General features: G+C 36.6%; 2 protein-coding genes and 2 pseudogenes across 2 annotated transcripts; 1 reads left to right on the top strand and 3 right to left on the bottom strand.

The window, feature by feature from the left end:
• Window positions 1-757: 757 nt before the first annotated feature.
• On the bottom strand, window positions 758-4,435 carry LOC114715811 (pentatricopeptide repeat-containing protein At3g22470, mitochondrial-like). Its single transcript, XM_028900701.1, has 4 exons — window positions 4,291-4,435; window positions 2,891-3,870; window positions 1,470-1,566; window positions 758-1,026 (listed from the first exon to the last, which is right to left on the bottom strand). Exons 1-4 carry the CDS (start codon window positions 4,433-4,435, stop codon window positions 758-760), a joined length of 1,491 nt encoding a protein of 496 aa, XP_028756534.1.
• Window positions 4,436-6,499: 2,064 nt separating this feature from the next.
• On the bottom strand, window positions 6,500-11,541 carry LOC114715834 (septin and tuftelin-interacting protein 1 homolog 1-like; annotated as a pseudogene).
• A 1,347-nt stretch (window positions 11,542-12,888) lies between these two features.
• Window positions 12,889-19,039, top strand: LOC114715827 (DNA-binding protein RHL1-like; annotated as a pseudogene).
• Window positions 19,040-19,578: 539 nt separating this feature from the next.
• LOC114715825 (probable metal-nicotianamine transporter YSL5) lies at window positions 19,579-24,678 on the bottom strand. The gene is made up of 6 exons (XM_028900726.1): window positions 24,125-24,678; window positions 22,488-22,642; window positions 22,114-22,211; window positions 21,873-22,007; window positions 21,297-21,486; window positions 19,579-20,945 (listed from the first exon to the last, which is right to left on the bottom strand). Exons 1-6 carry the CDS (start codon window positions 24,531-24,533, stop codon window positions 19,842-19,844), a joined length of 2,091 nt encoding a protein of 696 aa, XP_028756559.1. The 5' UTR covers window positions 24,534-24,678; the 3' UTR covers window positions 19,579-19,841.
• Between the last annotated feature and the right edge of the window lie 1,232 nt (window positions 24,679-25,910).

Here is a 25,910-nt window from a genome sequence, read left to right as displayed (position 1 = left end):
TTTCCTTTAAGTTTCTCAGGTACCTTCTTATTGCAAATAACTCCAGTAGCTTTCCTCCACTTTAACCAGCCAATTTGTATTCTATGAGAAACGTCTCCTCAATTTCTCCATCCTCCTGTATAAACAGCAATTAACATTTCTTCTCTTCACTGATCTATCTCAAGTAGAATGAACCAGAGAAACTCCATGGAGACACTGTAATGATCTTACCCGCAACAATGTATATGGTTACTGATTTAGACCAGAAAAATAAGCACAAAACAATTGAACTGATATAAAATACTCTCTTCAGTTCTAAATATAAAAGCTAACTGACTAATTTGAGTAGATTAAGAAAATAGGTTAAATTAGTTATTTGTAATAAATAGATATTGTTTTTCCCAATATCTCTATTAATAAAGTGTATGAGCTAGAAGAAGGACTATTTTGAAAAAAAATGAATAAATATGATAAACAAAGTAGATTGGGATCTTATATTTAGGATCAAAATAAAATCAAACAAGGTCTTATACTAAGGATCGGAGGTAATATTAGTAAACATTCAGTCACAGAGCTTAGATCAATATTCAGAATTACGGCCATAAAGAAATTAGAAGAAGAAGCATAAATTCAGAGAGAAGAGAGGATATCAGAAGCACAGGGAGAAGACCCACACAACAATTTTCGAACCCCCACCCCCCACCCCAACACTGCCTCCCCTTCTGCTTCGTATTCCCATCTCCAAACCCTATTTGGATTCCACCTACTTGAGCCAAATTTAATAAGCTTTGGCCCATTTCTTCTCATTAGGTCCATATATTTCTGGATCATAACATTGCCTTCCCCATGACATTGACCTTGCCCTTAAGGTCAAAGGCATGCGTAGTGGCTGGTAGCAAACGGAGAGCATTATCCCTTTAAAAAGAATCACTGCAGTAGCTACATGACAGTCCTCAAGTGCAGCAGCCAATGGCAATTTATAGGCGACAGACAAGAAAAGCACAATGAGCAGGGAAGTGTTAAGGTGCCAAACTGAACAAGCCAGTTCTGTAAACAAAAGGCAATCACAAGGTAAACAAGTATTTACTCTATGGGAGGATCCAAATCAATTCAAGAGAGAAAAAGTATAAGCAACCCAAAAGACTCGGTTTTGAATGCCTGCGGTAACATCATCCCGGGCAATTGTGAGAGCCAAAACAACAATCATCATGAAATCATTTTTAATTTTATGATATTGGCCTTCATTCCTAGTAGCAAGGACAAGAACAAAGTTCTGATGAATCATTGTTGTCACTGTTTCAAAATGATTCTCCCTGGTACTAAACAAGTTGAAGAGAAGCGTTGGTGGACTGCTTTGTGATTGGTGAGATGGGCAAAATTATTCATGATAGTAATGCTACCTGAGGAAAACAAATGAATGGGAAAAAGATAGAAATACGGTCTTTTTTGATGCAATTGAGCTCCAGAAAATTTGAGATGAGTACACCCACTTTGGATATAGTCCAAAAGCAATGTAGCCCCAATTGATCCTTCATCTAGTGAGGAAACGGCAGCATTTATAATTATGGTGGCAAGTCCAAATGCACTCTTGATCGAACACCAAAATTGTTAAGGTCCAATAGATTATGAAATTTTGAGAGTAAATCGGATTCCAAATCTCTCCTTTTCAAGATGGAGAATGTGACTTTCACCTAGAGGTTCAATAACTGATAACCTGCATGCCAACATCTGAAAAGTACCAATCATGAACTCACACAAGTTATCGAATCCAAAAATATTGTAGAATTCTCTGATTAGTTGCTGCAGAAAATTGCTATGAAGTATAGTTGTCACGACCAACGTTCTTTGAGGAATGTCATACACAGTTCTGCCTAAAGCTAGATGCAATGAATAAATAAAAAACAGTCAAACCTGCGAATAAAATTATTTTCTATTATGCTTCAAATCATATAATTCCAGGAGATGCAATGATCCAAGCATCACACATTCATCATAGCCAACCTGACCTTCTCTTGGAACAGGCATCCCAAAGGACTTTGAACTTGGACAAAAAACAACAAAAAGAAATGATATTCATTCGGTTTGCCATAAGAAACAAACACTTGGAAACCATTCAAGCAAATTCAACTTTAACATTAGGGTAACACAGACTCATGTACCTTTGATTTGTCTTATACTCCAAAATAAATTCAGACATCGATTTTCTTGGTTGTATAAGAGCCAAATGGACCTTTAATGTGGTCCAAAAAATAGTGCAAGGAATTATATAAATCCAAAAAAACTATATTTTAGCTGCAACTCTGATTCAAGAACAGAAACAAGCCCGAAAGGTTATAAGTCAGAACCAGAATAAACTATAAAAAGAGGAACAAACTCATGTTCAAGGCAAATTATTCACTACCAAACATAAGGTAAAAATAAATGTGTAAAACATATTGCTTGAACAAAATTCTCCAAGAACATTTACTTCACTGTATGATCAAACAATTTTAATTGGAATGAAACAGGAAATTGCTAGCCTTTGAAGGCCAAGTTAAACATTTACAGTACACAACTATAATCAATAGTAGGACTAGTGCATCCAACCATATTTTATCATTTTACAAGACCACCACCAATCATTTCACGGAGAAGCTTCTCAACGTTATCATTCTCTCTATTCTCCAAAAGAGCTTGAATAAGAGTTTTATATGTTACTGAATTAGGGAGACATCCATTTGCTCCCATTTTTGAAAGCAAGGACATAGCATCATCAAACAAGCCTTTGCTGCAAAGCCCACTGATCATAATGTTATATGTGTAGACATCTAGATGATAGCCACTGGTCAAAAGGTATTGAAAAAATCTTTCGAGCGTCATGTAGTCTGCCTCCTTTACACAAGCCATCAACAAGTATATTGTATGTGTATACATCAGGTTGAATTCTCTGGGCAACCATCTGCCTAAATAGTGCAATCCCTTGACCAAGATTTTGACTTTTGCAAAATGCATCTAACAAAATACTATAGGTGACTGTATTTGCGGCATGACCGCTTTCATACATCTCATAAACAAGATCTCGCACCTCTGACATTCTCGCTGACTTGCAAAGGCCATCAATAAGAGAATTATATGTTATCACATCAGGAACCAAGCTTTTGCAGCGCATTTCTCGAAAGAGATCTAATGCTGTATCGACCATTTTAATCTTACAAAATCCATTGATCAGTATACTATAACTAATTGCATCAGCTGTTACACCGCTTTGAACCATCTTGGAGAATATTTTCTTTGACTCATTCACGTTATTCATCAGACGGTATCCATTCATTAAAGAACCGTAAGTTACAACATCCGGTCTCTCACATTTCATCATCCTAGCAAACATGGTTTGAGCTTCAACAATCCTCCTTTCTTTACAAAATGCATCAATGAATGCATTAAATGTATGAATATCGGGTTTGATGCTTTTCAATTCCATTTCATGAAACAATTGGGTAGCTTCTTTCCACTGTCCCACGCTGCAATAGCCACGGATTAGAGATGTATATGTAATAATACACGGCAGAATTCCTTGATCAATCATTGCTGAATAAAACTGATGCGCCTCAATAACATGGCCACATTTGCAAAGGCTATCCATGATAGTGCTATAGATGATTAGATTAGATTTAATTCCCTTCTTCTCCATCATTTGGACCAATTTAACAGCAGATCTTATTTTCCCTATTTTACACAGTCCGTTGATCAGGGTGCCATAACTAAGTTCATTGAATTGAAATCTTTTAGCCGTTAAGTCATCATAAAAGTCTAACGCTTCCCCAACCTTGTTGCTAATGCAGAGTCCTTTTAATAAAGTATTAACTGTTATCACATCTGGTCGAATATCCATTTTGAGAATCCTTCCCAATACTGAGAAAGCATAATTCATCTGACCCACATGGCAGTAACAATTGATCAAGACGTTCAGGGTACATAAATCAGGTATGAATCCCTTGAACTCCGCTTGAGCAAACAATGAGATCGCAGTTCGATAGTGTTTAGCCTTTGCAATTGATCCAAATGCTTGTTAATTTGGATGATGGAAGGCGGGGGGTGCATACGTAGTAAGCGATTGAACGAAGCAACGCTGTCGCCGATATTCATTGCGTTAAAAGTTTGGGAATGAGCAAAGAACTCGGGATTGAGGGAATGATAGAAAGAGGAAGCATGAGAGACAAAGGTGGTGGAAGAAAGTGACCAATTTTGGGCAATGCATACCTTGAAAATGGACACAAAAGGTGGAGATAATGCATGGCTAAGCAGATGAGGCACGACAAGAGCACAGCGAACTCCGATAGCTTCGAATCAAAGGAGATGCAGAGAAGAAGGATTGAAGTTGAAGGGGATTTGCTGCCCAGAGCATTTGGAGTTGGGTGATCGAAGACAGCATATCGGCACCCTCCAAACGCAGCGTTTCTGCAATCTGCAGGTCCATGGTTGACGTGTCTTAATGGTTTCCGTTGGATCCAATCTTGAGGTTTTGACTTTTTTGATTCTATCCTTCGGTCATAATGTTTTGCGTTCCAAGAGGCAAGACTGCAACATACTAGAAAAATCAAGTAGTCAGTGCGGGTGGAAACCAAAATTTCAAAAATAATTTTACGGTTTTCAAAATAAATATATAAAAAAATTTATCTCAATTTACAAAAAAATATTTCTAAAAATCACTCCTCCTAATCCCCAACACTATACTTCTACTCTTGCCCCCCAGAAAATCGAATGCAGATCATCAGTGGTGATTCATTCATTCAAGCGTGCGCGAAAAAATCGCACGTGACTTGATACTGAATATATATATATATTACAAGGATCAAAATTTCACCCATTTTAATCTCCTGATTTATACTCTTCCGGTCCTTAATATAGGACCCGATTTTTGAGTTGGTTTTGATCCTAAATATAAGACTCATTTCTCATATTTATTAATTTTTCCTAAATTACCCTATGGATACTCCATCAACCATAATCAAATAGAAAAGGGAGATAGAGTATTAAAAAAGATGATTATGGTGTTTTAGGAAAAATGTATCATTTTTCTTATAATTAACTAACTTACCTAACTTTCTTAATCTAATCAAATTAGTTAAATGAGTCTTATATTAAGGACCGGAGGAGTATTATTTTTCTTTTAATTAGTTTAAACTCTCGCACGCACACCCCGTGCACATTTTTTTACTAACGCTCAATAGAATATAATCCTCGTTATTTAAAATCTCAAGATATTTAAAAAACATAATTAACTTAGGGCGTTACGAGAGCTAAATATGTTTCAATTTGTAAATGCATTTTACCCATTACATGGACATCATAAAATGCATTTTTTTTCCAATATTTACAAATATTAAATGTGTGGAAAAAATTCTGACGAAGTAATTACTTGTCTTAGAGAGCGAATGAGATCCATTAGCATTAGAAATACTGGAGGCAAAACAATAATACTTCAGAGATAATTTCACTACAAATAAGATCAGATGCTCTGCCCTTTTTCATTAAGGGGGCAAAAAGATTAGTAAAAACTAGAAGCAACATGCCAGACGAACGAAGTAAGTCCTTATAATCAACTCGGGTTCGATTGAGAAGCAATGCGATAAACACTTGTAATCAACAACCAGACCAGTAATACACGAAAACGAGAAAAAGAACCTAGAAATACCGTTAGTCAAGGACTAAGCCCACTTAAGGGCAGAAGGGACAGAGTTGGACAAGCATACCTCAAACGGATTTCCTAATTGAGACTACCCCAGATGTTACAGGCTGTAATAAATGTCACACTGCTCTGGTCTTAATTATGCTATACCATTTTTTATTCATGATATACAAGTAAAAATGTTGAGTATGCAGGAGGGTACACCAAGCTCATACTTTACACAGGAACTGCACTTTAGGCTTCTCCTTCCCGCATTACGAATAAACCATTGTGGATGAACAGTCCTTCAACAAAACATACAAACCGTGCTTCAAAGTTTACTCTTCAAAGTCAATGATCGGCAGTATGGCATGAATTTGTAACCTCAAGATTATCCATTGAGAATCAAGGTTCTTGACTCTTCACTTATACTAAGCTGACTCTTCATTTATACAAAGCATAGAACAAAAACGTAACTCTTAATATCCGTGGGTCTCCAATAACATTAGACGCCTAACACCGGACACGTACAGAAGATAAGTATTAGCTGGAGAACTAGATATCATCATTTCAAGTTCTAAATCAAAATCGCGAATCATTTCATTCTACAATTCTTCAAAAACATTGAGCCTGGTGAATAGGTAGATGGAACCAAGATTTCTGAATTCTGATATTGATGCAGCTTCAAGGAATAACACGTGAGTGCAGCTAATAAAAAGGAGATTCACCATCGGAGTTAGTAGATTGGCCAAAATAAGGAAGTTTACAAAATTTCAGTAGGTTGCAATAACATGGCAAGTTGCTATCAATGGGTATGGACAACAAAAAGCTAGCATACTACAGAAAACATAGTGCCCATTTGAGGCCCCCCCCCCCCCAAAAAAAAACAAAGAAAGAAAGCTGTGTGTGTCAGAAATATTATAAAACTCTCTTAAAACAAGTAATGTTGACGAAATTGACTCCTGAGATAGAACCAACTACGACTTAAGGATACTTTTACACAAACTCCTTTAGAAGTCACCTTACAATCCTCGTCTCCGACCAATGGACTTATTATGCAGCTCCAGTAAGCCTTGGAGAGATTCCAAAGACCATGCATCCTCAGTTTGGGCATATACCTTTTGATTTAGGGAATCTATTATGATGCTGACATTACCAAACCCATATATTTGATGACCATTATGCATTCTGCCAGGTTTCAGCTTGAATAGCAAACCATGTTGCTGGGCATGGGCCTCAATGACTTCCTTTAAGCTCATCTCATGCACACCTGCTGCACTCTCCATATGGGCAGCACCCCCCAAGCCTGAAGGAGCTTGGGTTTGAGCATTAGCTGCTGCTTTCTGCTGAGCCTCAAACTGCCTTTGCTCAAGTACCCTAAGATAGCTGATATTTTCTTTCAAGCCAGGCTGGACCACCTCCATACCTTCAACAGCCTGGTTCATCATATCAAGACCACGGTTTAGCTGATACCTAATACTTTCGTTAGCCAGAAGTTCCTTTGGAATAAGCTCTTTCCAACCCAAATACCATTTTGTTACTTCTTCAAAGTTAGGGTTTGAGCACAACCAATGATACAAAACCTGAAGCCACTTGGTGAAGAAGAACTTTTCCATTATATCAACCATCAGATGAATTGGGACAGCAGAAGCCCAATTCATCACCCAATAAAACTGATCAAGTTTCTGATCAGCTGGATTCACTTGGAACTCTTGCAAGACAAGCTGCAACTTTGGCACAATAAATCGAAGCATGAGCTGTTCCCAACTCACTGAATCAAATACGGTCTTCCAAGGTGACAATATAGCATAAGCAGAGCCATCGCTCGGATGCCAAGCACCAAGAACAGTACTCAATTTGAAGCGTATCATCTGGTACATTCCCTCTAACTTGTGCCCTAACAAAGGTAACCATGGGTGCACCCAAGTATGGATAGGAATTGTCTCACGATGTGGTTCCCATGTATCTACAGCACTTGATAATTTTGGCATGACTATATTGTCCAACATGGCTGTGAGAACTGAAGAAGGAAGCAACTTTTCCCATGACTCCAGAAACCGTAACATTGGCTCAGGATCACGTGCCTGCCAGGTATTGATGCCTGAAATCCTAACAGCTGGTAATACAACTTCAGAAATCAATTGAGTATAAGGTGATGTTACATCCCAGATATCAAGGCACTCTTCTTCTTGAAGCAATGTTTTCCACCGTGATACCAATTCTAACCCATGTGATGGATTTCGAAGAGGATCCCATCCTTGGAATACTCTAATAAACAAAGGCAAAGCATATGAGCAAGCAATACATGACAAGTTACACAACTTGTAGCTATGAGTGTATCTTTTCCGCAAGTCAGCAAAGCACTGGGCAAGCAAATCCAATGTCAATGTCCCCATTGAGTTCTCTTCTCCGACTCGGTCCAGCACACTTGTTATTTGCTCCAAATCTTCCAACTGCTTTTTTGGTGTGCTGCCTCAATTTCTAACTTCTCTTTTTCTTTTTTCAAGCTAAGTGCCGTCTCCCTCTCTCCCCTCAAATTTCTATCAATCTCTTGGATATCTACCTCAGCCAACCTAACAATTAACCCCACGTTATGTTGAAGCTCTGGCATTGGAACATCATTTTCCTTAGCCTTCTCCTCAGCATTCAAATCAGACAAATTTGTAATTACTCGAACCTGTGGCCCTCTCATATCAAAAACCTTCTGAACAACCTCCAGACCCTGTTCTTGATTGGTTGCTAACAATTCCTCAGCAGTAATATAATCTTCCTCATCTTTCTTCTTCTTTGACCTTGATTTCTTTGACCATAATCTTTCCTTTGCTCTGACAGTCGTAGGTTGAGCAACTCCTGGCAATGCTGTCTTCTCAACTTGCACACTTGGCAAAGGAGTTGTGGCCTTCGAGTCATTAAATCCAATGCCTGTATTCTTGGCCCTCATATGGGCCTCAACAGGAGCTACAATACCCTGTTCATTCTTCCCAAGACCACCTCCTTTATAGCCCATTTTCTCCAACAACTTCATTCCAATCCCCTTTGTATACTTCTCAAACTTCCCAACATCTGAAAATCCATCTTCAGCTTGAGTTTTCCCTTGAGCTCTCTTCTTCTCCAATTTTGCTCTCTCCTTTTCCTTCTCCCTTCTCATTGCTCCCTCATGAATCTTCTTTCCAAACGCTGTAGGCAGAAAAACCATCATCATCATTATCACCATCAGAAGCATTTTCACGATGACTGGTATTAAAACCTAACCCAGAACCAGAAGTGCTAGAAGTCCCCATGCCAAGACCTAAACCTGGCCTATCCTCACTAGCATAACTTTCTTCTTCAATCTGTTCTTTAGAATGGTTATCATCTTGATTAGGCATAAAAGTTCCAGTAGAGACAAAATTCACAGGCTTGCTGAGGTCAGGCTTCTTAGATAAGTCACGATCTTTTCTCCGTTTTCTGCTTGAATAATCATCATCGTCATCATCAGAGTCTGCAAACACCCCATAAAGAACATCTTCTCTAGTTTGAGTGCGTTTTTCTTTGCGCTTTCGATAGTAGAACTCACCACCAATCCATTCACCGCCTTCAAAATCATTATCCATACCAAATCTCTCCATCTCTTGATATTCATCCATCTTTAGAGGCAGAAAACCTAAAAATTAAAAGAATAACCCAAAGAAATTAGTAAATCCAAAGGTATTCAGACTCGAGAAAAATAGATAAATCTCGTTCACTTGATGCTTTTCATATGACAAACAAAATGGGATTCATTAAATACATCTGGCATAACAGAATAAATCATGCATGAATTAGCAGGGAGAATTTAGCAAGAACAACACCAAGAAATTAAGAAAAACATTTTTTTTTGGGGGGGGGGGTTGGTTAGGTTTCCCTTTGCTAACCTATAGCTAGCAAAAAGTGAGATTCATTACACAATAAAGCAACTCAAACCTCTTCTACTTTGCAAAACCGTCAAAAAAAAAAAGAGAAAGAAAGAAAGAAAAAAACTGAGCGCAATTATGAATGAGGACTCGCTAGTGGGAATCAGGAGTTTATTTTAATTCAGTAATTATGTGAGTGTGTGTCTGTTCTTTTTAATTTGGATAAGAAATTTACAGAATACTAGGAGAGCTAGAGAAGGGAGAAAATGGAGAAAGAAGGAGGAGGTGTCAGTAGGGAGAGTAAGAGGCAGCAACAATGGGGTGAAGAATACCGATCAGGCCATTAATAAGGGCCACCTGGGACACTGCTGCCCTCAAAGGAGGCCGAGTTAGTCCTTTTCCAACTGCAGAATTGCCAGCTTTACGGAAGCCTGACCCCATAATATTTTGGCTTTAAATTTATAAAAGCACTATTAAATTGGCAACAAAACCTTGAGACAGAATGACTGCCAATAGGATAGAAGTTTATATGGCATCAATTAAATTAAACTGTTTTAAGCCAATGGTTCAATCAATACTCCTGATTCTTGTGACCCATTCAAAGTTACCGTATCTGATTGAAAACCCATTTTCAAGAATAACCTATTAAATTCCTGAAGTTATATTATCAGCCAATAGAGGACCATCCAAACTGCTTTTCTACAAGAAGATAAAGATATTAATCAAAAGCAGAATGCTAAGGGGGCACAAATCCTAGAATCATCTAATGTTGTTTTCAGTATGTTTATTTTGAAATGTGTTTTTTAGAACAATTGTCCAAACAGATTTTTTTTTTTTTTTTTCAAAAGTTATTTTTAAAAAAGCAGTTTTATAAAATTGTTTTGAGGAGAAAAAAAAGAAACATACAGGCCTGAAATCTTCGCACGATAAGTATTTATGTATTTTAATCACTATCCTGACCACAATTAAGTGATGCTTTCTTATCTTTTGCCATGTTTATAACCAGCATTATGTTATCTAATTATTTGATTTTGCAACAAACTAATGCATTACATTGAAGATTCAACACCAAAAAGAAAAACCCTTAGACAAAGACACATGTACACTATAATTATGTTTTTTTTTGGGGGGGGGGCACATGTAATCAAGAAACATAATATAAATTCTCAAGTCAATGAATGCGCCAGAGTTATCCATCGCATAAGAGTTTATAAGGCAAAAGCTAGTACAGATTCTACAGCAGGTGGTAACAAAATAACTCCCACGCAATGTAACAGCAAAACGAAGCCTATGAAAATGCTTATAAGTTATAATATTGTCTGCTATTGTCTCTGTATATTCATAAAGGAAAAGCCATCAAACAGATAATGAGTACTGAATAACAACACAATGATCTTATATAAAAAATCCTACCCATCTGGTTTGCATTAATTAACAAGATGAAGACACTAGTTCCATAGAGCAAATACAAGCCAAGTACTGATTCATCTCATAATTATGAGTTGTGCTTATGCGTTCCTATAGCCCTAAACCTTGCTACTGCTTTGCATTGCTAAGTTGCTTGAAATATCGAAACCATACTTCTGCAATATTGAGCATCTAAGGACTTCAGGTGAACAAAGGATTTGGTTCCCAATAAAAGGAGTTACTTTTGGTCCACAGCCACTACATCATCCTAATTTTTAAGTCTGAAAGCTAGAGCTGAACAATTGAAAGAATCAGAAAAGATAAACTTACAAGGTAGGAAGGAAGAAGACGAAGCAGGGAGAATGGAGGGAATGGAGGAGTAAGGTGAACGACGAACACCCTTGCAATGGACAGGTCTCGGAGACGTTGTCGGAGTCACGAACCGGAGGCGCAGCCAGCAGGTGAGGGAGGAGAGGACGCTGTAAACCGGAAAGCTGAAACTCAGAAGCTAAGCAACGGAGGTGAGGAGGATTCGAATGGAAACGGCGTGAGTGAGGCGATTCGATTTCGAGGTCTCTAGTCTGGTCCGGTGTCTCCAATGGCGTGATGCGGGATTTCCAGAGTTACTTTCGGGAGGCTAGGGCCTGAGGGGTTCGAGGTTGGGAGGGAGAGGCAGATTTTTTTTTTTTACTGGTAAGCACAATGGGCCAAGTTTTCTTTTTCCAAAAGAAAAGTGGGCCCAACTTCTGAACCATCCCACACTCAAAGCACGGCTTAATACCCGCTCTCGGCTCAACACACGGTTTGATGTGGCCCAGCCTACGTGGAATGGTTGGACCTTGCAAAACAGGCCGAGAGAGAGTCCCGCCGCCAGTCCGATTGGTGGACCCCTTTTTTTTTTATTAAGAAAAAAGGATAATGGAATTCCAAAATAAAGGAGTGTTTGGCATCCCTCAAAAGTTCTTCTAAAAAGTGTTTTTCTGTAAAATAAAATAATTTTTTTTTACATATTTATTTTGTAAACTATAAAATCACTTTTAAAATCATAGTTTGGTTTCTATCCAAATACCTTCTAAAAATAAAAAAAGCTACAGGCTAGTCTGAAACCGCATTTTATGGCCAAAAACCTTTTTATACTAAATTTTCTGGGTCCCCTTATGCGATAGCCATGCATAAAGAAAGTACAAGTGCCAATAGATGGCAAGATTCCCTGATTCAATCATTGGCAGTGTTTCTTTCGGATACATGTTTATCTCCAACATCGAAAGATTACTCTTAAGACACTCATCCAATCACCTTTAATGTTACAAAACTTGCTTTATATAAAGAGATGAGGTTAAGAGAATGTTTGGGTATGATGTGCGCAATAAATATATAAAAAAATTTATCTTCACTTTGGTAAAAACAGTATTTTTGGGTTTACTAAACATCTCTTAGAATTGGGAGTGAAAGAAATCTTTTTGATAAAATACATGAGCACGCAAGAGTGATGAGGGCGAAGCCAAAATCAGGCTTTTTTTTTTTTTTGGGTGCCAACATCAGCTATTACTTATTAGAGCGTTGATTGTAAATTTTGTAACTCAGAATAATAGATACTAGGTGGAAGCGGGAAGATGATTGTGTTATTGGACCTAGAAACGATAATTTTATATTTTTTTGGTAAAAATATTTATATTTTTTAACCAAAATTACTTATTTGTCATATTTGGAATTGCTTTGTTTTATTACCTTATAAGTTTGTTATTTGGCGAAAAAATATGTCTGTTATAATAATTTTTTAGAAAAATCCTTTGAATGAAATAATTTTTATTTTTCAGTAAAAAAAATATAATTTTTCGGTTTTTCTGGTATTTGAAGTTTTTCTGAAGACGTGTCGAAATATGTTCGGTTCGGTCTATCGAACGGCTGACATTCCCTTTATTCGGGTGCACTTTGAGACGCCTGCTTCAGGTGATCTGAATCCGAGAATCAAAAATGTCTCCGCTTCAGTTCGGAGTCCATTGAGAAGAGATAGTCATCAGAAATCAGAATGGTGCGTGCAGCGAAGAAGAGGGAAGCAGGTGGGGAGCCAAATCCGGAAGCGATAAAGCGCAAGAGGCTCAAAGGTTGGCCCTTTCTAAGAGCATACTCTCTGAGACGCCCGCGAAGAGCCATGTTCATCTCGAGCCTTCTAAGACAGTAGTTAAGCATCACGGTTCAGACATTCTCAGAAAATCTCAGAGAAAGAACAGGTACTTATTCTCCTTTCCGGGCCTCATTGCCCCCACTGGCGGTGGAAAGATTGGCGAGCTTAAGGATTTGGGAACTAAAAACCCCATTCTCTACCTCGACTTCCCTCAGGTTCTTCATTTCTTTGTTTGACTCACTCTTGAGGTTTTGATTTACATATGTGCTATGTTGTGGATCCTAAGTGATCATAGTATATTAGTAATTAGTCAACAGGAAAGAATATAGTTGCATGTGAATTGACTGACGCATTTCAGGAGTTTCTGCTGGCGTAATTTCGTTAACCTTCTATTCACATTACTATTTGTGATTGCAAATTTCCATTGTCGATATATTCCCAGATCCGTGGTCTCTTTTGTTCATTTTGTTTTTTTGGTGTGTACTCGTATTGGCACAAGCTTCACTTTCATAGAAATCATTTTAAAAGAAAAACAAGAAATCCTATGCAATAGAACTGTGAAAGTGAAGCTTGTGCCAATATGAGTACACCCTTCTAAGCGTTGAAGCAGTTATACTTTTAAGAAAGAGGTCATTTTAAGTTCAATTGCTTACTTGCTTTTACTTAGTTTGGAGCATTTTTCAAACTTGTGAACCCTAGGAAGTTATGAAGTTTTCATGGGCTACGGTGGATTCTAGCAATATGCATTTTCATGTTATAATCTATTTCTGCCTTTTCCTTTTCAGGGCCAAATGAAGTTATTTGGGACTATCGTATATCCAAAGAACAGATACCTGACTTTGCAGTTCTCCCGAGGCGGAAAGAATGCAATGTGCGAGGATTATTTTGACAATATGGTTGGTTCTCCCCACCCTCAACATACTTCGGATTGATGTGTCACTTGTAAGGGAACTAGTCAGTCAGACAATAGTTGAAAAGAGAATAGAATGATCGGAAAATAGAGAACAGGCAGAGAGACTTGGAAATCAGATTCCATCAATACACATAACGTTCAACAATGGTTTTTGTATGGCTATACCAGAGTTAGTTAGAATTTCAAATAACTCAATCCCTTAGCTGTTATGATGCTATCAGCTACTATTAACCGACTTAACTACTTCTACATTTATAGTTCATAGCATGCCTAACAAAACTTCCACCTGTAGAGCCCTTGACTTCAAGAGTGGCTTTTGTATTAGAAAAATCAGGTGTTCGTTGAAAATCATAAAGCTGGACCTGAATTGCAGCTAAAAACCCTATCAATTTTAGCCATTGTATTTAAAAGACCTTGTCACTTCCATCTAAAGGGATAACTGAAGCATCTGCACTAAATTTTGTGAGTGGAGTTGACTAAAGGCCTCCTGTTATTTTGAGAATCTATGAAGTAGTTTGCCAACAAAGATTCTTGAAATTTCTTTTTCTTTCTTTTAAAGTTTTGTGATTCAATTGTAATTTTGATGCCTGTGCTCATGATAGGCTTCGAACCTATGTTTTATTTAACTTCTCTCCCCTGTATTGTATTCCTGTTTAGTTGTAGCAACAGTAAGCATTCTTTCCTTTTACTCTTTTTGACTTTGTTGGTCAGGGACTAAGAATTACATGCGTCTCTTTTTACTTCTTCAATTCCAAATTTGTATCTTCTACAATTGGGAATTCAGTCGGTTATAATTACATGCATTATTGACAACATCTTGAATATACAAGATTGTATTTTCGGATGCATGGTGGATTGGGACAAAAGATGAGAACCCAGAAGAAGCCAGACTTGAATTTCCTAAGGAATTCTATGAGGTCAGTGCATTTTAAAACATTAGTTCTTACTTGCAAGTTTTACTTTTCTAGTTCGGCATAGTGAGAGAGTGAAGTATCTTGTGATTTAACTTTACGTTTCAGGGACAACCAGCTGAATATGACTTTAAAGGTGGTGCAGGTGCTGCGTCTGCAGTTAATCAAGGTGTCCCCAAAATAGGATGCAATGTGCTGAGAAACAATCACCAAAGACCCCCCCTGAGGATGATTTTTCCGACAGTGAAAACAATAAAAAAGACACAGAGGAGGTTGTTCCAGTTCGACGCTCAGAAAGAACCCCAAGAAAATCATATAAGTATTAGCCTCCTTTCCTGCATAAGATCACTTTGTAACTGTTGCCTTCCTGCCCTGAAGTTGTGACAACTGAAGAAATAATTATTTCCTAAGGAACTAAGAATTTCACTCAGAATTATGCTTGCTTATATTTAAGTATTGAGCTAAGAAGCACTTAAATAAGTATGCTTATTGAGTATAACAAGATACAGGATGTCCAATTTCTAATCTTTGAAGATGAGTATGGGATGTGTGTGTTTTCAATAAATTAACACATGACTGAAATTCAAAGTGGATAAAATTGCCTGGTTGCAGTTAAATTTTACGCCACCTTTGATTTAAACTTCAAAGCCCCGTCATTTAACTTTTATTATTGGTTTAGATTTGCAGATGCTTCTAGTGATGAATCTCCTGAAAGCAGCCCAGATCTCTCTGATCACGAGGAAAAAGTAAGTTATCACTGCTGCCAGTGGTCATAATATCATAAATATATCATTGGTTCCCTTGGAGTTTGATATTATTGATACCTGATCGACCTAGAATTTTAGAACTTCATTGCACAGTATGTATCTTATGTGCACCTGTATGTGATGTCCTTTAAGTCATTGATGCAGAAAGAAAGTCCATACATGGTGGTTGGTGATGCTAATGAGGATGCTGCAGAAGAAATTCAGCTCCCTGAGGAAAATAGAAAGTGTGCTTCAGGATCTATATCTAAAAAGGTCTCTCAAGTTTCTTCCACATCTGCAACTCAGGAAGTTTCAAGCAGTAATCATGGTTCACTTGTCCAAGCTACTTTATCCACATTATTCAAAAAGGTGGAAGAAAAGGTGAGATTTCACTTTAAATTTTGGCATGGGAATAAAATGTAGAGAAGTGTTGAGGACAAAATTTACGATACTCCAACTCCCCTTGTATGTTATATGTTAGTGCAACTTCTATTTTGCTTGTCAATCTTAGGTTAGTCTTTAAGTACACAAAGAATTTCGACTCTCCGGTTTCAATATTCTCTTGGATGATTTAAGCATACATTTTCTCATTATTGCATGGCTTTTGGTGGGATATGGGAGGACCAAAAATTATGAACTGTCATAGACGAGATAGTTTTACTTCTGATCCATCTAAAAGTCATGCGTGCAATATCAACTTGAGTCTTTGTATGGGTATATAGCTAAGTATTCCTTTATGGGATACTGTGATAATAGAACAGTGCCATGCATTCTGCATTTGTTCCATGATCTGCATTTAATTCGTAAGACAATCACAGGTGATATCTCTTTAGTCGTAACAGTATCTTCTTTAGCCCTAAAATTTCTAACGGGGAGTTCTACTTTGTCTAATTATGGGGTCAGTTTTGGGTAATCATTTAACAATGGAGAACATGTTTGCCGTGGTTTGTAAATCATTGGATTGTTCTGTGTTTATTGTGTGTGTAAAAGAAACACTGATTAAAAACAGGGATATCTACAAATATTGTGTACCAGGTAGGCTTGGAAAATGGATCAATCTTTTGAACTGGATAACTAAAATGTAGAGCTTTAAAGAGATATATGAAAAGAAAACAAGGGACTATTGTTCTGTGTCTCAGTCTGGGATATTGTAAACCTCCCTATATAGCTTAATTGTGCAAAATCATAATCTTCAAATTATGCTATAATTTGTTTATTTCTTTTATTGGACCTTTCAAACAGGAGATAATTAGATCATGAATGTTCCTCTTCTGTCAGTCTGAAAACCTTAGTGCTTCGTTCAGGATATCTTGCTTTCTAGTGACATAAAATTTAATCTACCGCTCAGTACCTCTAGACGTTGGTCAGATTGATTGATTCTTTAAACTCTTCCATTTTCAGAAGGCTCCAAGAACCCCAAAGAAACTTTCATCATCAAAAGGTAGTTAGTTTATACATTTTTGGGTAGTTATATTTCGGAAATTGTGATAATTGAAGTTATTGATGTTTTCCAGATTCCACCAAAAAGTTGCAGGATGCTGGTTCAAAAAGGATCATAGATCTGGTTCTTCTTCCTCTTCTTCTTCTGTAGCTTGTTTTCTGAATCTCTTTTACTTAGTTTGGGGATAGGTTTTCCTTCAAGGCTCTAAGTGCTTCCTATTAAGGTAGAATGCAAGCTGAGGTCTTTTTGGCTTTTGTTGCAGGATGAAGGGTCCAAGAAGAGAGTGAAAAAGACAAAGGAAAAGGATGCCGGTTACCATTCTCTCCCTCTCTTCCCTCTAAATGTTTACGGGACAATTTTTTTTTTTTTTTTTAAAAAGAATCTCAGATCATTCAATATAAAATATGAAACCTGTGGCTAGTTGCACTGTTCACAAGTTGTCAGCAATGCAGCTCATTTTTCAAGCTCCGTATAATGCGTCTGCGGGTATTTGCCTGACCATATGCGGAAAGGAGAATTATTGATCATTGGCACTTGTTTGGCTAGGTTTAATGTGCATCATGCCATCAAACACTTGATAGCGGATCAACAAGTGTTGAAAATTTTAGAATTCATGGATATAGGCTACTCTTGCTTATGTCAGCATTATTGAGTCACCATTAAGTGTTTAATAAACTTTTACTTTGGATATTATATTTGGAAAAAAGAAACTGTAGATCCATTTAAGACTTGACATTGTACTTGATCAACGGATTGAAGTCCTGTTTTGCTGGCAGCGTCAAAGGCAGTAAAAATTTGTTTCTGATGGAACATCCAAATTCCCCGTTCCAGACAAGAAGCTACTGGTGCTTTATGTGATATGTTCATGACCTTATAATGAATATCCGTGTGAAAAATCCAAATGGTTGAGTCTAGCCTTCCAATGCCCTGTAGATCTGTTTAAGATAAAATGCTTTTATGTTTTTGATGTCTCTAAAACGTTGTGATTTTAAACTTCTTTATCATTAATAAGTAACTGCATTTATGAAGCTTTGGCGGATTTGGTTATTATGTTTTTTATTTTGTAGGTGGAAATAAGGCGGTGAAGGGTAAAAAACGGAAGGTATGTTTTTCTTTTTCTCGAAAGTCCAGAGGTTTCTTGGTATGGGTTTAGTAGTGATTTCCCATGATTGTTCTTTATTCATAGGCCATAGCATTAATTTAAGAGGAAGAATAATTTGCCAATGACTTGGTCCCTGGCACCAGTCAATCAAGAAGCTTTCCTTTGAATAAGGAATTTGCAGTAAATCTTACTGATGCTTTTCTTCACTCAAGTAATTTGACATTGTACCAATAAAATTTAGGTTGAAGATGAAGTTGATGACATTGAAGAAGTTTCAAGTGATTCAGAGGTAATTGTTCTTGTCTCATGCATTACATTCGAAGACATAAAGGCCGGCTGTGACAATTACAAGTACAAACTTATGTTTCATTAAATTCAGAAACATATTTTTGTTGAATAATCTGATGACGCATATTTGAAGGACTTGAGAATCTCATATACCTATGTTCATCTTGCTGTTACGCTAATTTGCTCTCATGGATCTTTTGCGTAGGATGTGGATGAAAGCGATGAAGATTGGACTGCTTGAGCTTATGATCTGGATTGCAGGGATGATGCCACAATTTCAAGCAAGTGAAGTGATGCTATTTTCCCTCCTAAAATTGTTGATGTGATGACTGAAGAAGGTTGACACTCTCGCGCACACAGTTCATGCAGGAGATATATCATTGTGATATGGTGAAGAAAGAATGGAAATGATTTACAGAAAAGAAATAGAGATGCATGGAAGATGAACGAAGGGAGTTTTATTGTAGAGAATTAAATCTGTTAGAGCAAGTATGGGGGACGATGTTGTAGTTGACCCTTACTAAATTATTTAAGAAATTCCTTTTTAACAACCATCATGGGTTTGTGTATTTGAAGCTGTTTTATAACATCCTAGCTCTTGCGTGGCATTATTAGTCTTTTTAGAATGCTGATATATAAAACAATTTTAGAAAAAAATAAACGGTATAAATATATTTATGTAATTAATAGTGATTCGCATTCTTGAAATACAGAGAAAAAATATTATTGCTTAAATTCGAAGATATGATAAACCTAATAAAAAATTAATTCTTTTTTCTTTTTTTGGTCCATTGCCTATTCGAACTCAACTTCCTGGACAGGAGTGGAGCACCCTCGCCGGCAAGCCACAAGCCTGAAGTGCCTACTTCATTTTTCTCTAAGCATTCCTAATAAAGCTTTAAATAAGTTAATGATTTTTTTTAATCCTTTTAAAGTATCTTAGCAGATATTGGCATATATCTTTATAAAAAAAAAACTTTATTTGATGTAGGGATAAAAATTGTTGTTTTTCAGTTTAATCAAAAGGAGGCGGAGCAGTAAATTAAGAAATCCAGCTTTTTCCCCCAAAAAAAAAGGAAAAAGATAAAAACATAGTCAGCCCATAAAAAATAAATACTTGACCTATTAGCAAACAAGAGCTCGTATCTTCACTAATCTTCTCCAACTAGGAATAAAGAGAGCTAAATGCAATACCTATAACCAGATTATATATACAATGAACATCCCAACTCACCACAAGGAAGCGTGCTTTTCTGGTGTAAGATGCTAGCTAGTTTCTTTCCACTTTTACAATCACATTTTATTCAACTATAGGCTTACTTTGCACGAGTTTTAAAGCCAAAGATTTACAAGGCAGTAATAAACTAAGGGCTCTGAACAAGATATTAATTTAAAGCCAAACCTAAACCGCTACGAACCTAAGAAAGCATCAACCCTAGCATTCGTTGCCCTGGACAAGAACTTCATGCAAATAGGTGGCTTAACTCCAGCAAGAGCAAGTATTGAAGCAGGCAGAGTCCATATCCCATCCCCACATATCAAACCAGAAGCTACTGCAGGGGCAAAAGCATCTGCCTTAGCCTTGTTCATCCTCTCCCACACATACAGTATCAGACTTCCAACACACATGTCAATGGCGAAGTATGGCCCTATATAGAAAGGAATGGCCATGGCCATTGGAAGTGGTATGAACCACCCTCTCTTACCCATCAAGTCTTTAATCAAGTTTATCAGGACAGCAGAACCAAAGAAAATATAGCAGAGCAAAAGACACTCCTTTGGTAGAGATGAGACGCCTTCCACCCCCAACTTCGCCATATTTCGGTATACGATTGCATAAGGAGCAGGGTACTCACTCTTGGGGCTACCAAGGTCATCAAAAGCTTTGTAGAAAATCCAGAAAACGCATGGGGAGATCACACAGCCCATTATTGTGCCTATAATCTGGCTCACAAACATAGACCGAGGTGAAGATAATGTGAGGTAGCCAGTCTTGAAATCCTGCATCAAGTCAGAGGCTGTGGATACTATGTTCATCATCACTCCACAGGCTGCAAGGCCAGCAAGAACCCCACCATGCGAAGCTCCAGCCCAAGCCCCAATTGTGAAGATGGCTAACTTTCCATAGGTGGATGCAAGGGACCAATCGGTTAGCCCAGCTCCATAAGCATTGCAGAATGCTAAAGTTGGAGCAAGAAGGTAGATAACCAATATGTAGTACCATTTCAGTTGATGAAAGATGTGCGGGAGTGTGGCTACTGAGACAGCAGCTATTGCAACATAGCCCCCAATAGCATAATATGAGGGTATTTGATCTTTGAGGAAATGTTGTGTGCGGCGCTGATCATCATAAGAAAGTTGTGAAGTCCTCGATGAGTTTTGATCAGCAACAGGAAGTTCATTCTCCCTTTGTCTTTCTCGGACTTGGTTATACATTCCTATGAGGGTATAACTTAGCACCTTAATGAAGTTATACAAGCCATCACCCAGGATCATGGCTATGGCAACAAATACCTAATTCCAAGTGGCAAGACAAAGTCAATTAATTGGCAGGCCCTAGAAAGCATATAAATAGCAAAAGTATATGTTAGGAGTTCAGAACAGAAGGGAAGGGACAGAGTCCGAAGAGGAGAGGAGAGGAAGAGGGATGGCTCCATGATAATTTTCCTTCCTCTTTGGAAAAAAATCTCCCTTAAAAAATCTTTCAAATTTCATGAACTCAAAAATATAAAAGGAGGAGGACTTGGAAGTTGGAACAAGGGAAATGTGAAAAGAAATATTTTTCTCCTTTTTTTTTCATCCTCCTCTATAACTTACTCTAAAGTAAATATTAGCACCAAGAGTGTTTTACGATAGGAAACTAACCTTGTAACCTTGGAGGCCACTTAGGCTTGAATCAGGAAGGTCTGCAGGGTACCATTGGCCTTCTTTGCGTTCTATGAGAGGCCACATAATCCCCCAAGAAAGAATTCCTCCAAGGAGCACTGATACATTTATAATATATGGGCAAATCATTCCCACTCCAACATAAATCGTAGAGAAATCAAAATAAAACCTGCAAATAATAAAAATTTAGATTAAACGCTTTAAATTGAAAGTGATTCTTATATGAAGCATGTTTTAGTACATTATGATTATTTTTTATATCAAGTTAAATGAGTTTTTCAACAAAATAAGGAGATGAAACCAAGTGTTGGGTCTAGTAGTTGAAGCAAATATGTCATGTGTGGTTAGGTGATAAATCTTAATCATGCCAAATTTTTTGAGGCCAAGCGCAAGGGCTTTCCCTGAGAAAATCCCTCATCTTAAGGTAGGTGGCTTGCCTTTGACTGGACTAAGGAGGTGGATGCTTAATTAAGGTAACATGAAAGTTGGATAGACAACATTTAATCACAATACCACCCAAAAATAAATAAATAAATAAATAAAGTGACAACATACTTGTATTTATGTGCTTTGAGCCCCAGTGAAGGGAAGGCTTGAAATCCACAGTCATCACCAGCAGTATAGAACCACTGAAAGAAGCCCCATAAGAAACTGAGAGTAAAGAATTTTCCCAATGTTCTCACTTGTTTCCTGAGAGCAAAAAGTAATTAGTCAGGCAGTGGGGTATAAATTCTCGATGGCAGAAAAAAAAAAGGGTGTATAAATTATCATGCTATCACATTTGACAGTGCTTTACTTTGCTAATTTGGCTCCTTCAGGAGTGTGGAAGCTGTTGATAAGATGAGCAGTTGCGGTACCACTCGGATATGTCAATTTGAAGTCAATGATCATAATCTACAGCCAATGGTAGAAAAAAAAATTGAATCAAGGTTAGGGAAAGCAATATGCTGACATAGAATTACATAAATTCTAAGGATATAAAAATGGTAAAGATGATCCGCTTCACCATTACAGTATCTGTAAGGCTCCTGCGTTCTCCGAGATGAAAATTTACAGCAAAATGGGCTACCACAACTTGATTTATGTTTGATAAATTCATTTTTAATACATTAATGAATCAAATTGGATGTCATGGGACGATGCAGCCAGTAGAGGAAGCATACATGATACCTTTCTTAGAGGTACAACTGAGAAGAGGCCAAGAAAGCTGACAACAAAGAGAAATCCAATAATCCATCCTAATGATGGATTTTTGAAGTCATTCTTGTCTGAGGATAGCCTGGCTATACGTTCACTCATTCCAAAAAGGTAGCTCCCAAAACCACCTGTTGATACAAAGTCAGCAATGCAAAGGGAAAATGCAACCTTTTGAATATATTTATCACGAGAATTTTTCAATTTTAAGTTGCAAATATTTAACCAGGATTAAAAAGGTTAAATACTTCATTCCCGTGTGAGGTACATTTCAAACAAGATTGACAAAAAAGTCAATCATGCAAGAAGGAATCAGAAAATTGAACTTCTCCTTTGAAGCAAAGCAAAAGCAGAAAGCTAATTTTTTGAATAATTGTATCCCTGCCCAAAATCATTAATTACCGCAATTACTTCTGTCCATTTTTCCTTACCTTCATAAATATGTTGTTTTTAGTACTTTGATAGCGGAAATTAGTTTTTTAAAAGATTTATCAAACCATAATATTGATAAAAACTCTTACCAAATGATTTTGCCAGATGGAAATTGTTGTTTCCTCATAGTGCTTATGAAACTCCAGTTGAAAAATTCAATTCAAAATATGCAAAATTCACAAATCTACAAATGACCCCAAATCTTGATAAACTGTGCCAGCTAGTTAATTTATAACAATTAATGGTAAATAATACAGTGAATATAAGACAAGGAGAGAAAAGTTAAGTTCTCTCAAATTTGATTCCAATAGTTAGAGCATAATTTTCTGAAGTTTTCCCCTTGGCATATGTTGAAAACCAAAAATAGTCGTCCCTTTCAAGGTGTGGACCAAAATTTACAGTTGTGACCCCGTTGTTATTCCAAGGTTCTAGAAGACAGCCAAACAGGGACAAATACAGTAATCCTTGACTTCGAGATAGTGAGTTGTATCTAACCCGGAAAATTTTGCCCATTTTTTCAAACATAAAATCAACTCTAAACTTTCTTCAAAAATCGTCATCATCATTTATGAAAATTCATGTCATGCCGGAATGTTGGGGATATCATTCTTCTAAGTAATCACATCAAGAGTTTTTTTTTTTTTTTAAAAAAAAAAAGAAACAACAGAGTAATCAGATCAAAAATTGAGATCATTACTACAAACTATGCTTGGCCTAGTTCAACCGTATCCCCTTAAATCAACATATAATATTAGCTTAAGATTTACCTGTGATGCTAAGAAACATGGTTTCTAGTTTAAATATAGATCAAAGCTTAGCTCCTCAAACAATGAAGGTTATTGTCACTTCCGAATAATACAATCCAAATGATAACTTTCAGACTAACTTGCCTTGTTCGATAAACGATACTAAGAAGCATAGTTTCTAAATTACGCACAGATCGAATTTCAATTCCTAAAATGGTGAATGAAATTGTCACTTCAACAGGGTACAGATCCAAACATGAACCTGATGATCAGATTTCAATTCCAAAATAGTGAAGTTGATTGCCACTTAAAAAGCGAACAAAGCGAAATCTTAAATTGAGATTCATTTCCACAGAAAAGAAGCATAGTTTCTAAATTAACCACATTTGAAACTCCAGTACTCGCAAATAACAAGGATAGAGTTAGATAAGGTACCACTAAAGGCTATGCCAGAGGAAGCGACGACACAGGTCTGAATGACAGTGTTCTCCTGTCTCGTAAATGGTTGCTTCAACATGCCAGATTTGTCCAGGAACTTAGTCCAAGTTTTGACGAAGAAGAAACCCAGAAGGCCGGCAGAGACGTTGAGGGACGGTATAATCCCAGTTGTGAGATTCAGTTTCATCACTATGAAACTGAACAGAACGCTCAGCAATAAGCTCACCACAAGGGCTCTTATGGTCAGCTGATACCTCCATGGCGGCACCTCTCGACTCAGGAACAACCTCTCCACTGAAATATCTTCTTCTTTATGCCTCAAGTCCTTCTGGTTTGGGTCCTGCACATCTTCATCTTCCCCGGCAATCCCTTTTTCCACCCTATCCCCACTTCCATTTTGAGCCATTTCGAGAGCGTGTGGAGATTGAGAATCCCAGAATTGAGGAATGGGGAGTTCGGAATCTTTAAAAGGTTGGATGTATCTTACAAGATCCTAATGAAAACAGTTAAAGTTGGCTCCTTTCTCACAAGGAGAAAGTTGGCCGACGCAATGAAGGTCGGTCCATTGGGTAATTACAAGTATTATTTTCTAGTTAGATAGAGATCGGCATCATCAAGATAGAGGGATAATTAAGGAGATAGGGCGTTGTGAGTGACGTGAACGTGATATGGAGATGTTCTTTTGGGGCCAACGTGATAAAGAATTGACCGGCAAGTTGAGTGAGCAGTGAGACAGGAGCAATTGACCACCGCATATCTCACGAAACGGTGGGTTCAATTTTTTTTCAAAAAAAAAAAAATCTCATATCATTATTTACCTAACAAATAAATAAAAAGAAACAAGCCATACCAGGAGTACGCTGCCTCATAGTTTTAATATAAAACTCGATTAACTAATATAAAAATATTAAAATAATCATAACATTACTTAATTATAACATATATTACATTATTTTTCTAAACTAGGTATGTGTATCATTAGATTATAGTACATCAATTTATAAGTTAGGTAAATTAGTTTGGAAAAAATGATAAATAAATACTTTAAAATAATTTAGAAATTTTTATTTTATTAAATTAATTAACCGGACCTTATATTAAGGATTAGAGCTAAACTAATAATTTCTGGATACATCCTATAGGCTGATTCCTCTCCGGATTTTACCGTACTAGAAATGAATAAATGTTCCTAGAACATGATTAAGACTGACCAATTTAAAAATAATGAATCATATATATAGTTTTAATAAATTACACATCTTATGTTAAAAGATAAGGATAATTAATCTGTAAATCCTTATAGTTTCAACCAATTTTGAATTAGATCCTTATATTTTTTTCTTTTTTATCATATCATTATACTTTCACCTATTTTTAATTAGGTCCTTGTATTTATTTTTATTTTTATGAAGTCCTTATAAATTCACTTTATTTTTAATTAAATTCTTGAACTTTTTATTCTTTTTTTTATAAATTCTAATAATACTATTCTATTAACATAAAATAATATATATTATTTAATATTGGTTTATAAACTATAATATTCTAAAAATAATTAATTATTATAATAATTTTAACTTTTGCCAGCAAGAAAATATTAATTGTTCTAAAAACATTTCCTGAATTAATTATATTACTTATTTTTATTATATACTTGTTAATTTAATTTCATTATCAATATTTTATATTTCAGTATTAATCTATTTAATTAAGTTTATATTTAATTAATAAATAAAAATTAAAAATATATGGACCTGATTAAAAATTTAGTGAAATTATAAAG

Source organism: Neltuma alba, unplaced genomic scaffold (assembly GCF_004799145.2).
Source record: "Neltuma alba isolate B1F8T4 unplaced genomic scaffold, ASM479914v2 tig00011614_pilon, whole genome shotgun sequence".
NCBI classification, from domain to species: Eukaryota; Viridiplantae; Streptophyta; class Magnoliopsida; order Fabales; family Fabaceae; genus Neltuma; species Neltuma alba.
Note: the sequence above shows the minus strand (reverse complement) of the source record. Positions and strands in the feature narration are given on the sequence as shown.

Bases quoted from the DNA above. Each gene is read 5' to 3' on its own strand.
- LOC114715811 (XM_028900701.1), bottom strand. From the start codon at position 4,435: ATGGACCTGCAGATTGCAGAAACGCTGCGTTTGGAGGGTGCCGATATG. The intron at 3,871-4,290 runs GTTCGCTGTGCT...ATGCTTTCTCAG, and splicing joins TTTGATTCGAAGCTATCGGA to TATTGGGAAGGATTCTCAAA. The intron at 1,567-2,890 runs GTATACACATAC...TGTTCGATCAAG, and splicing joins CCCAGAGAATTCAACCTGAT to AGTGCATTTGGACTTGCCAC.
- LOC114715825 (XM_028900726.1), bottom strand. From the start codon at position 24,533: ATGGCTCAAAATGGAAGTGGGGATAGGGTGGAAAAAGGGATTGCCGGG. The intron at 22,643-24,124 runs GTACCTTATCTA...TTGTATCAACAG, and splicing joins CTCTGGCATAGCCTTTAGTG to GTGGTTTTGGGAGCTACCTT. The intron at 21,487-21,872 runs GTATGTTGTCAC...TATTATTTGCAG, and splicing joins CTCAAAGCACATAAATACAA to GTTTTATTTTGATTTCTCTA.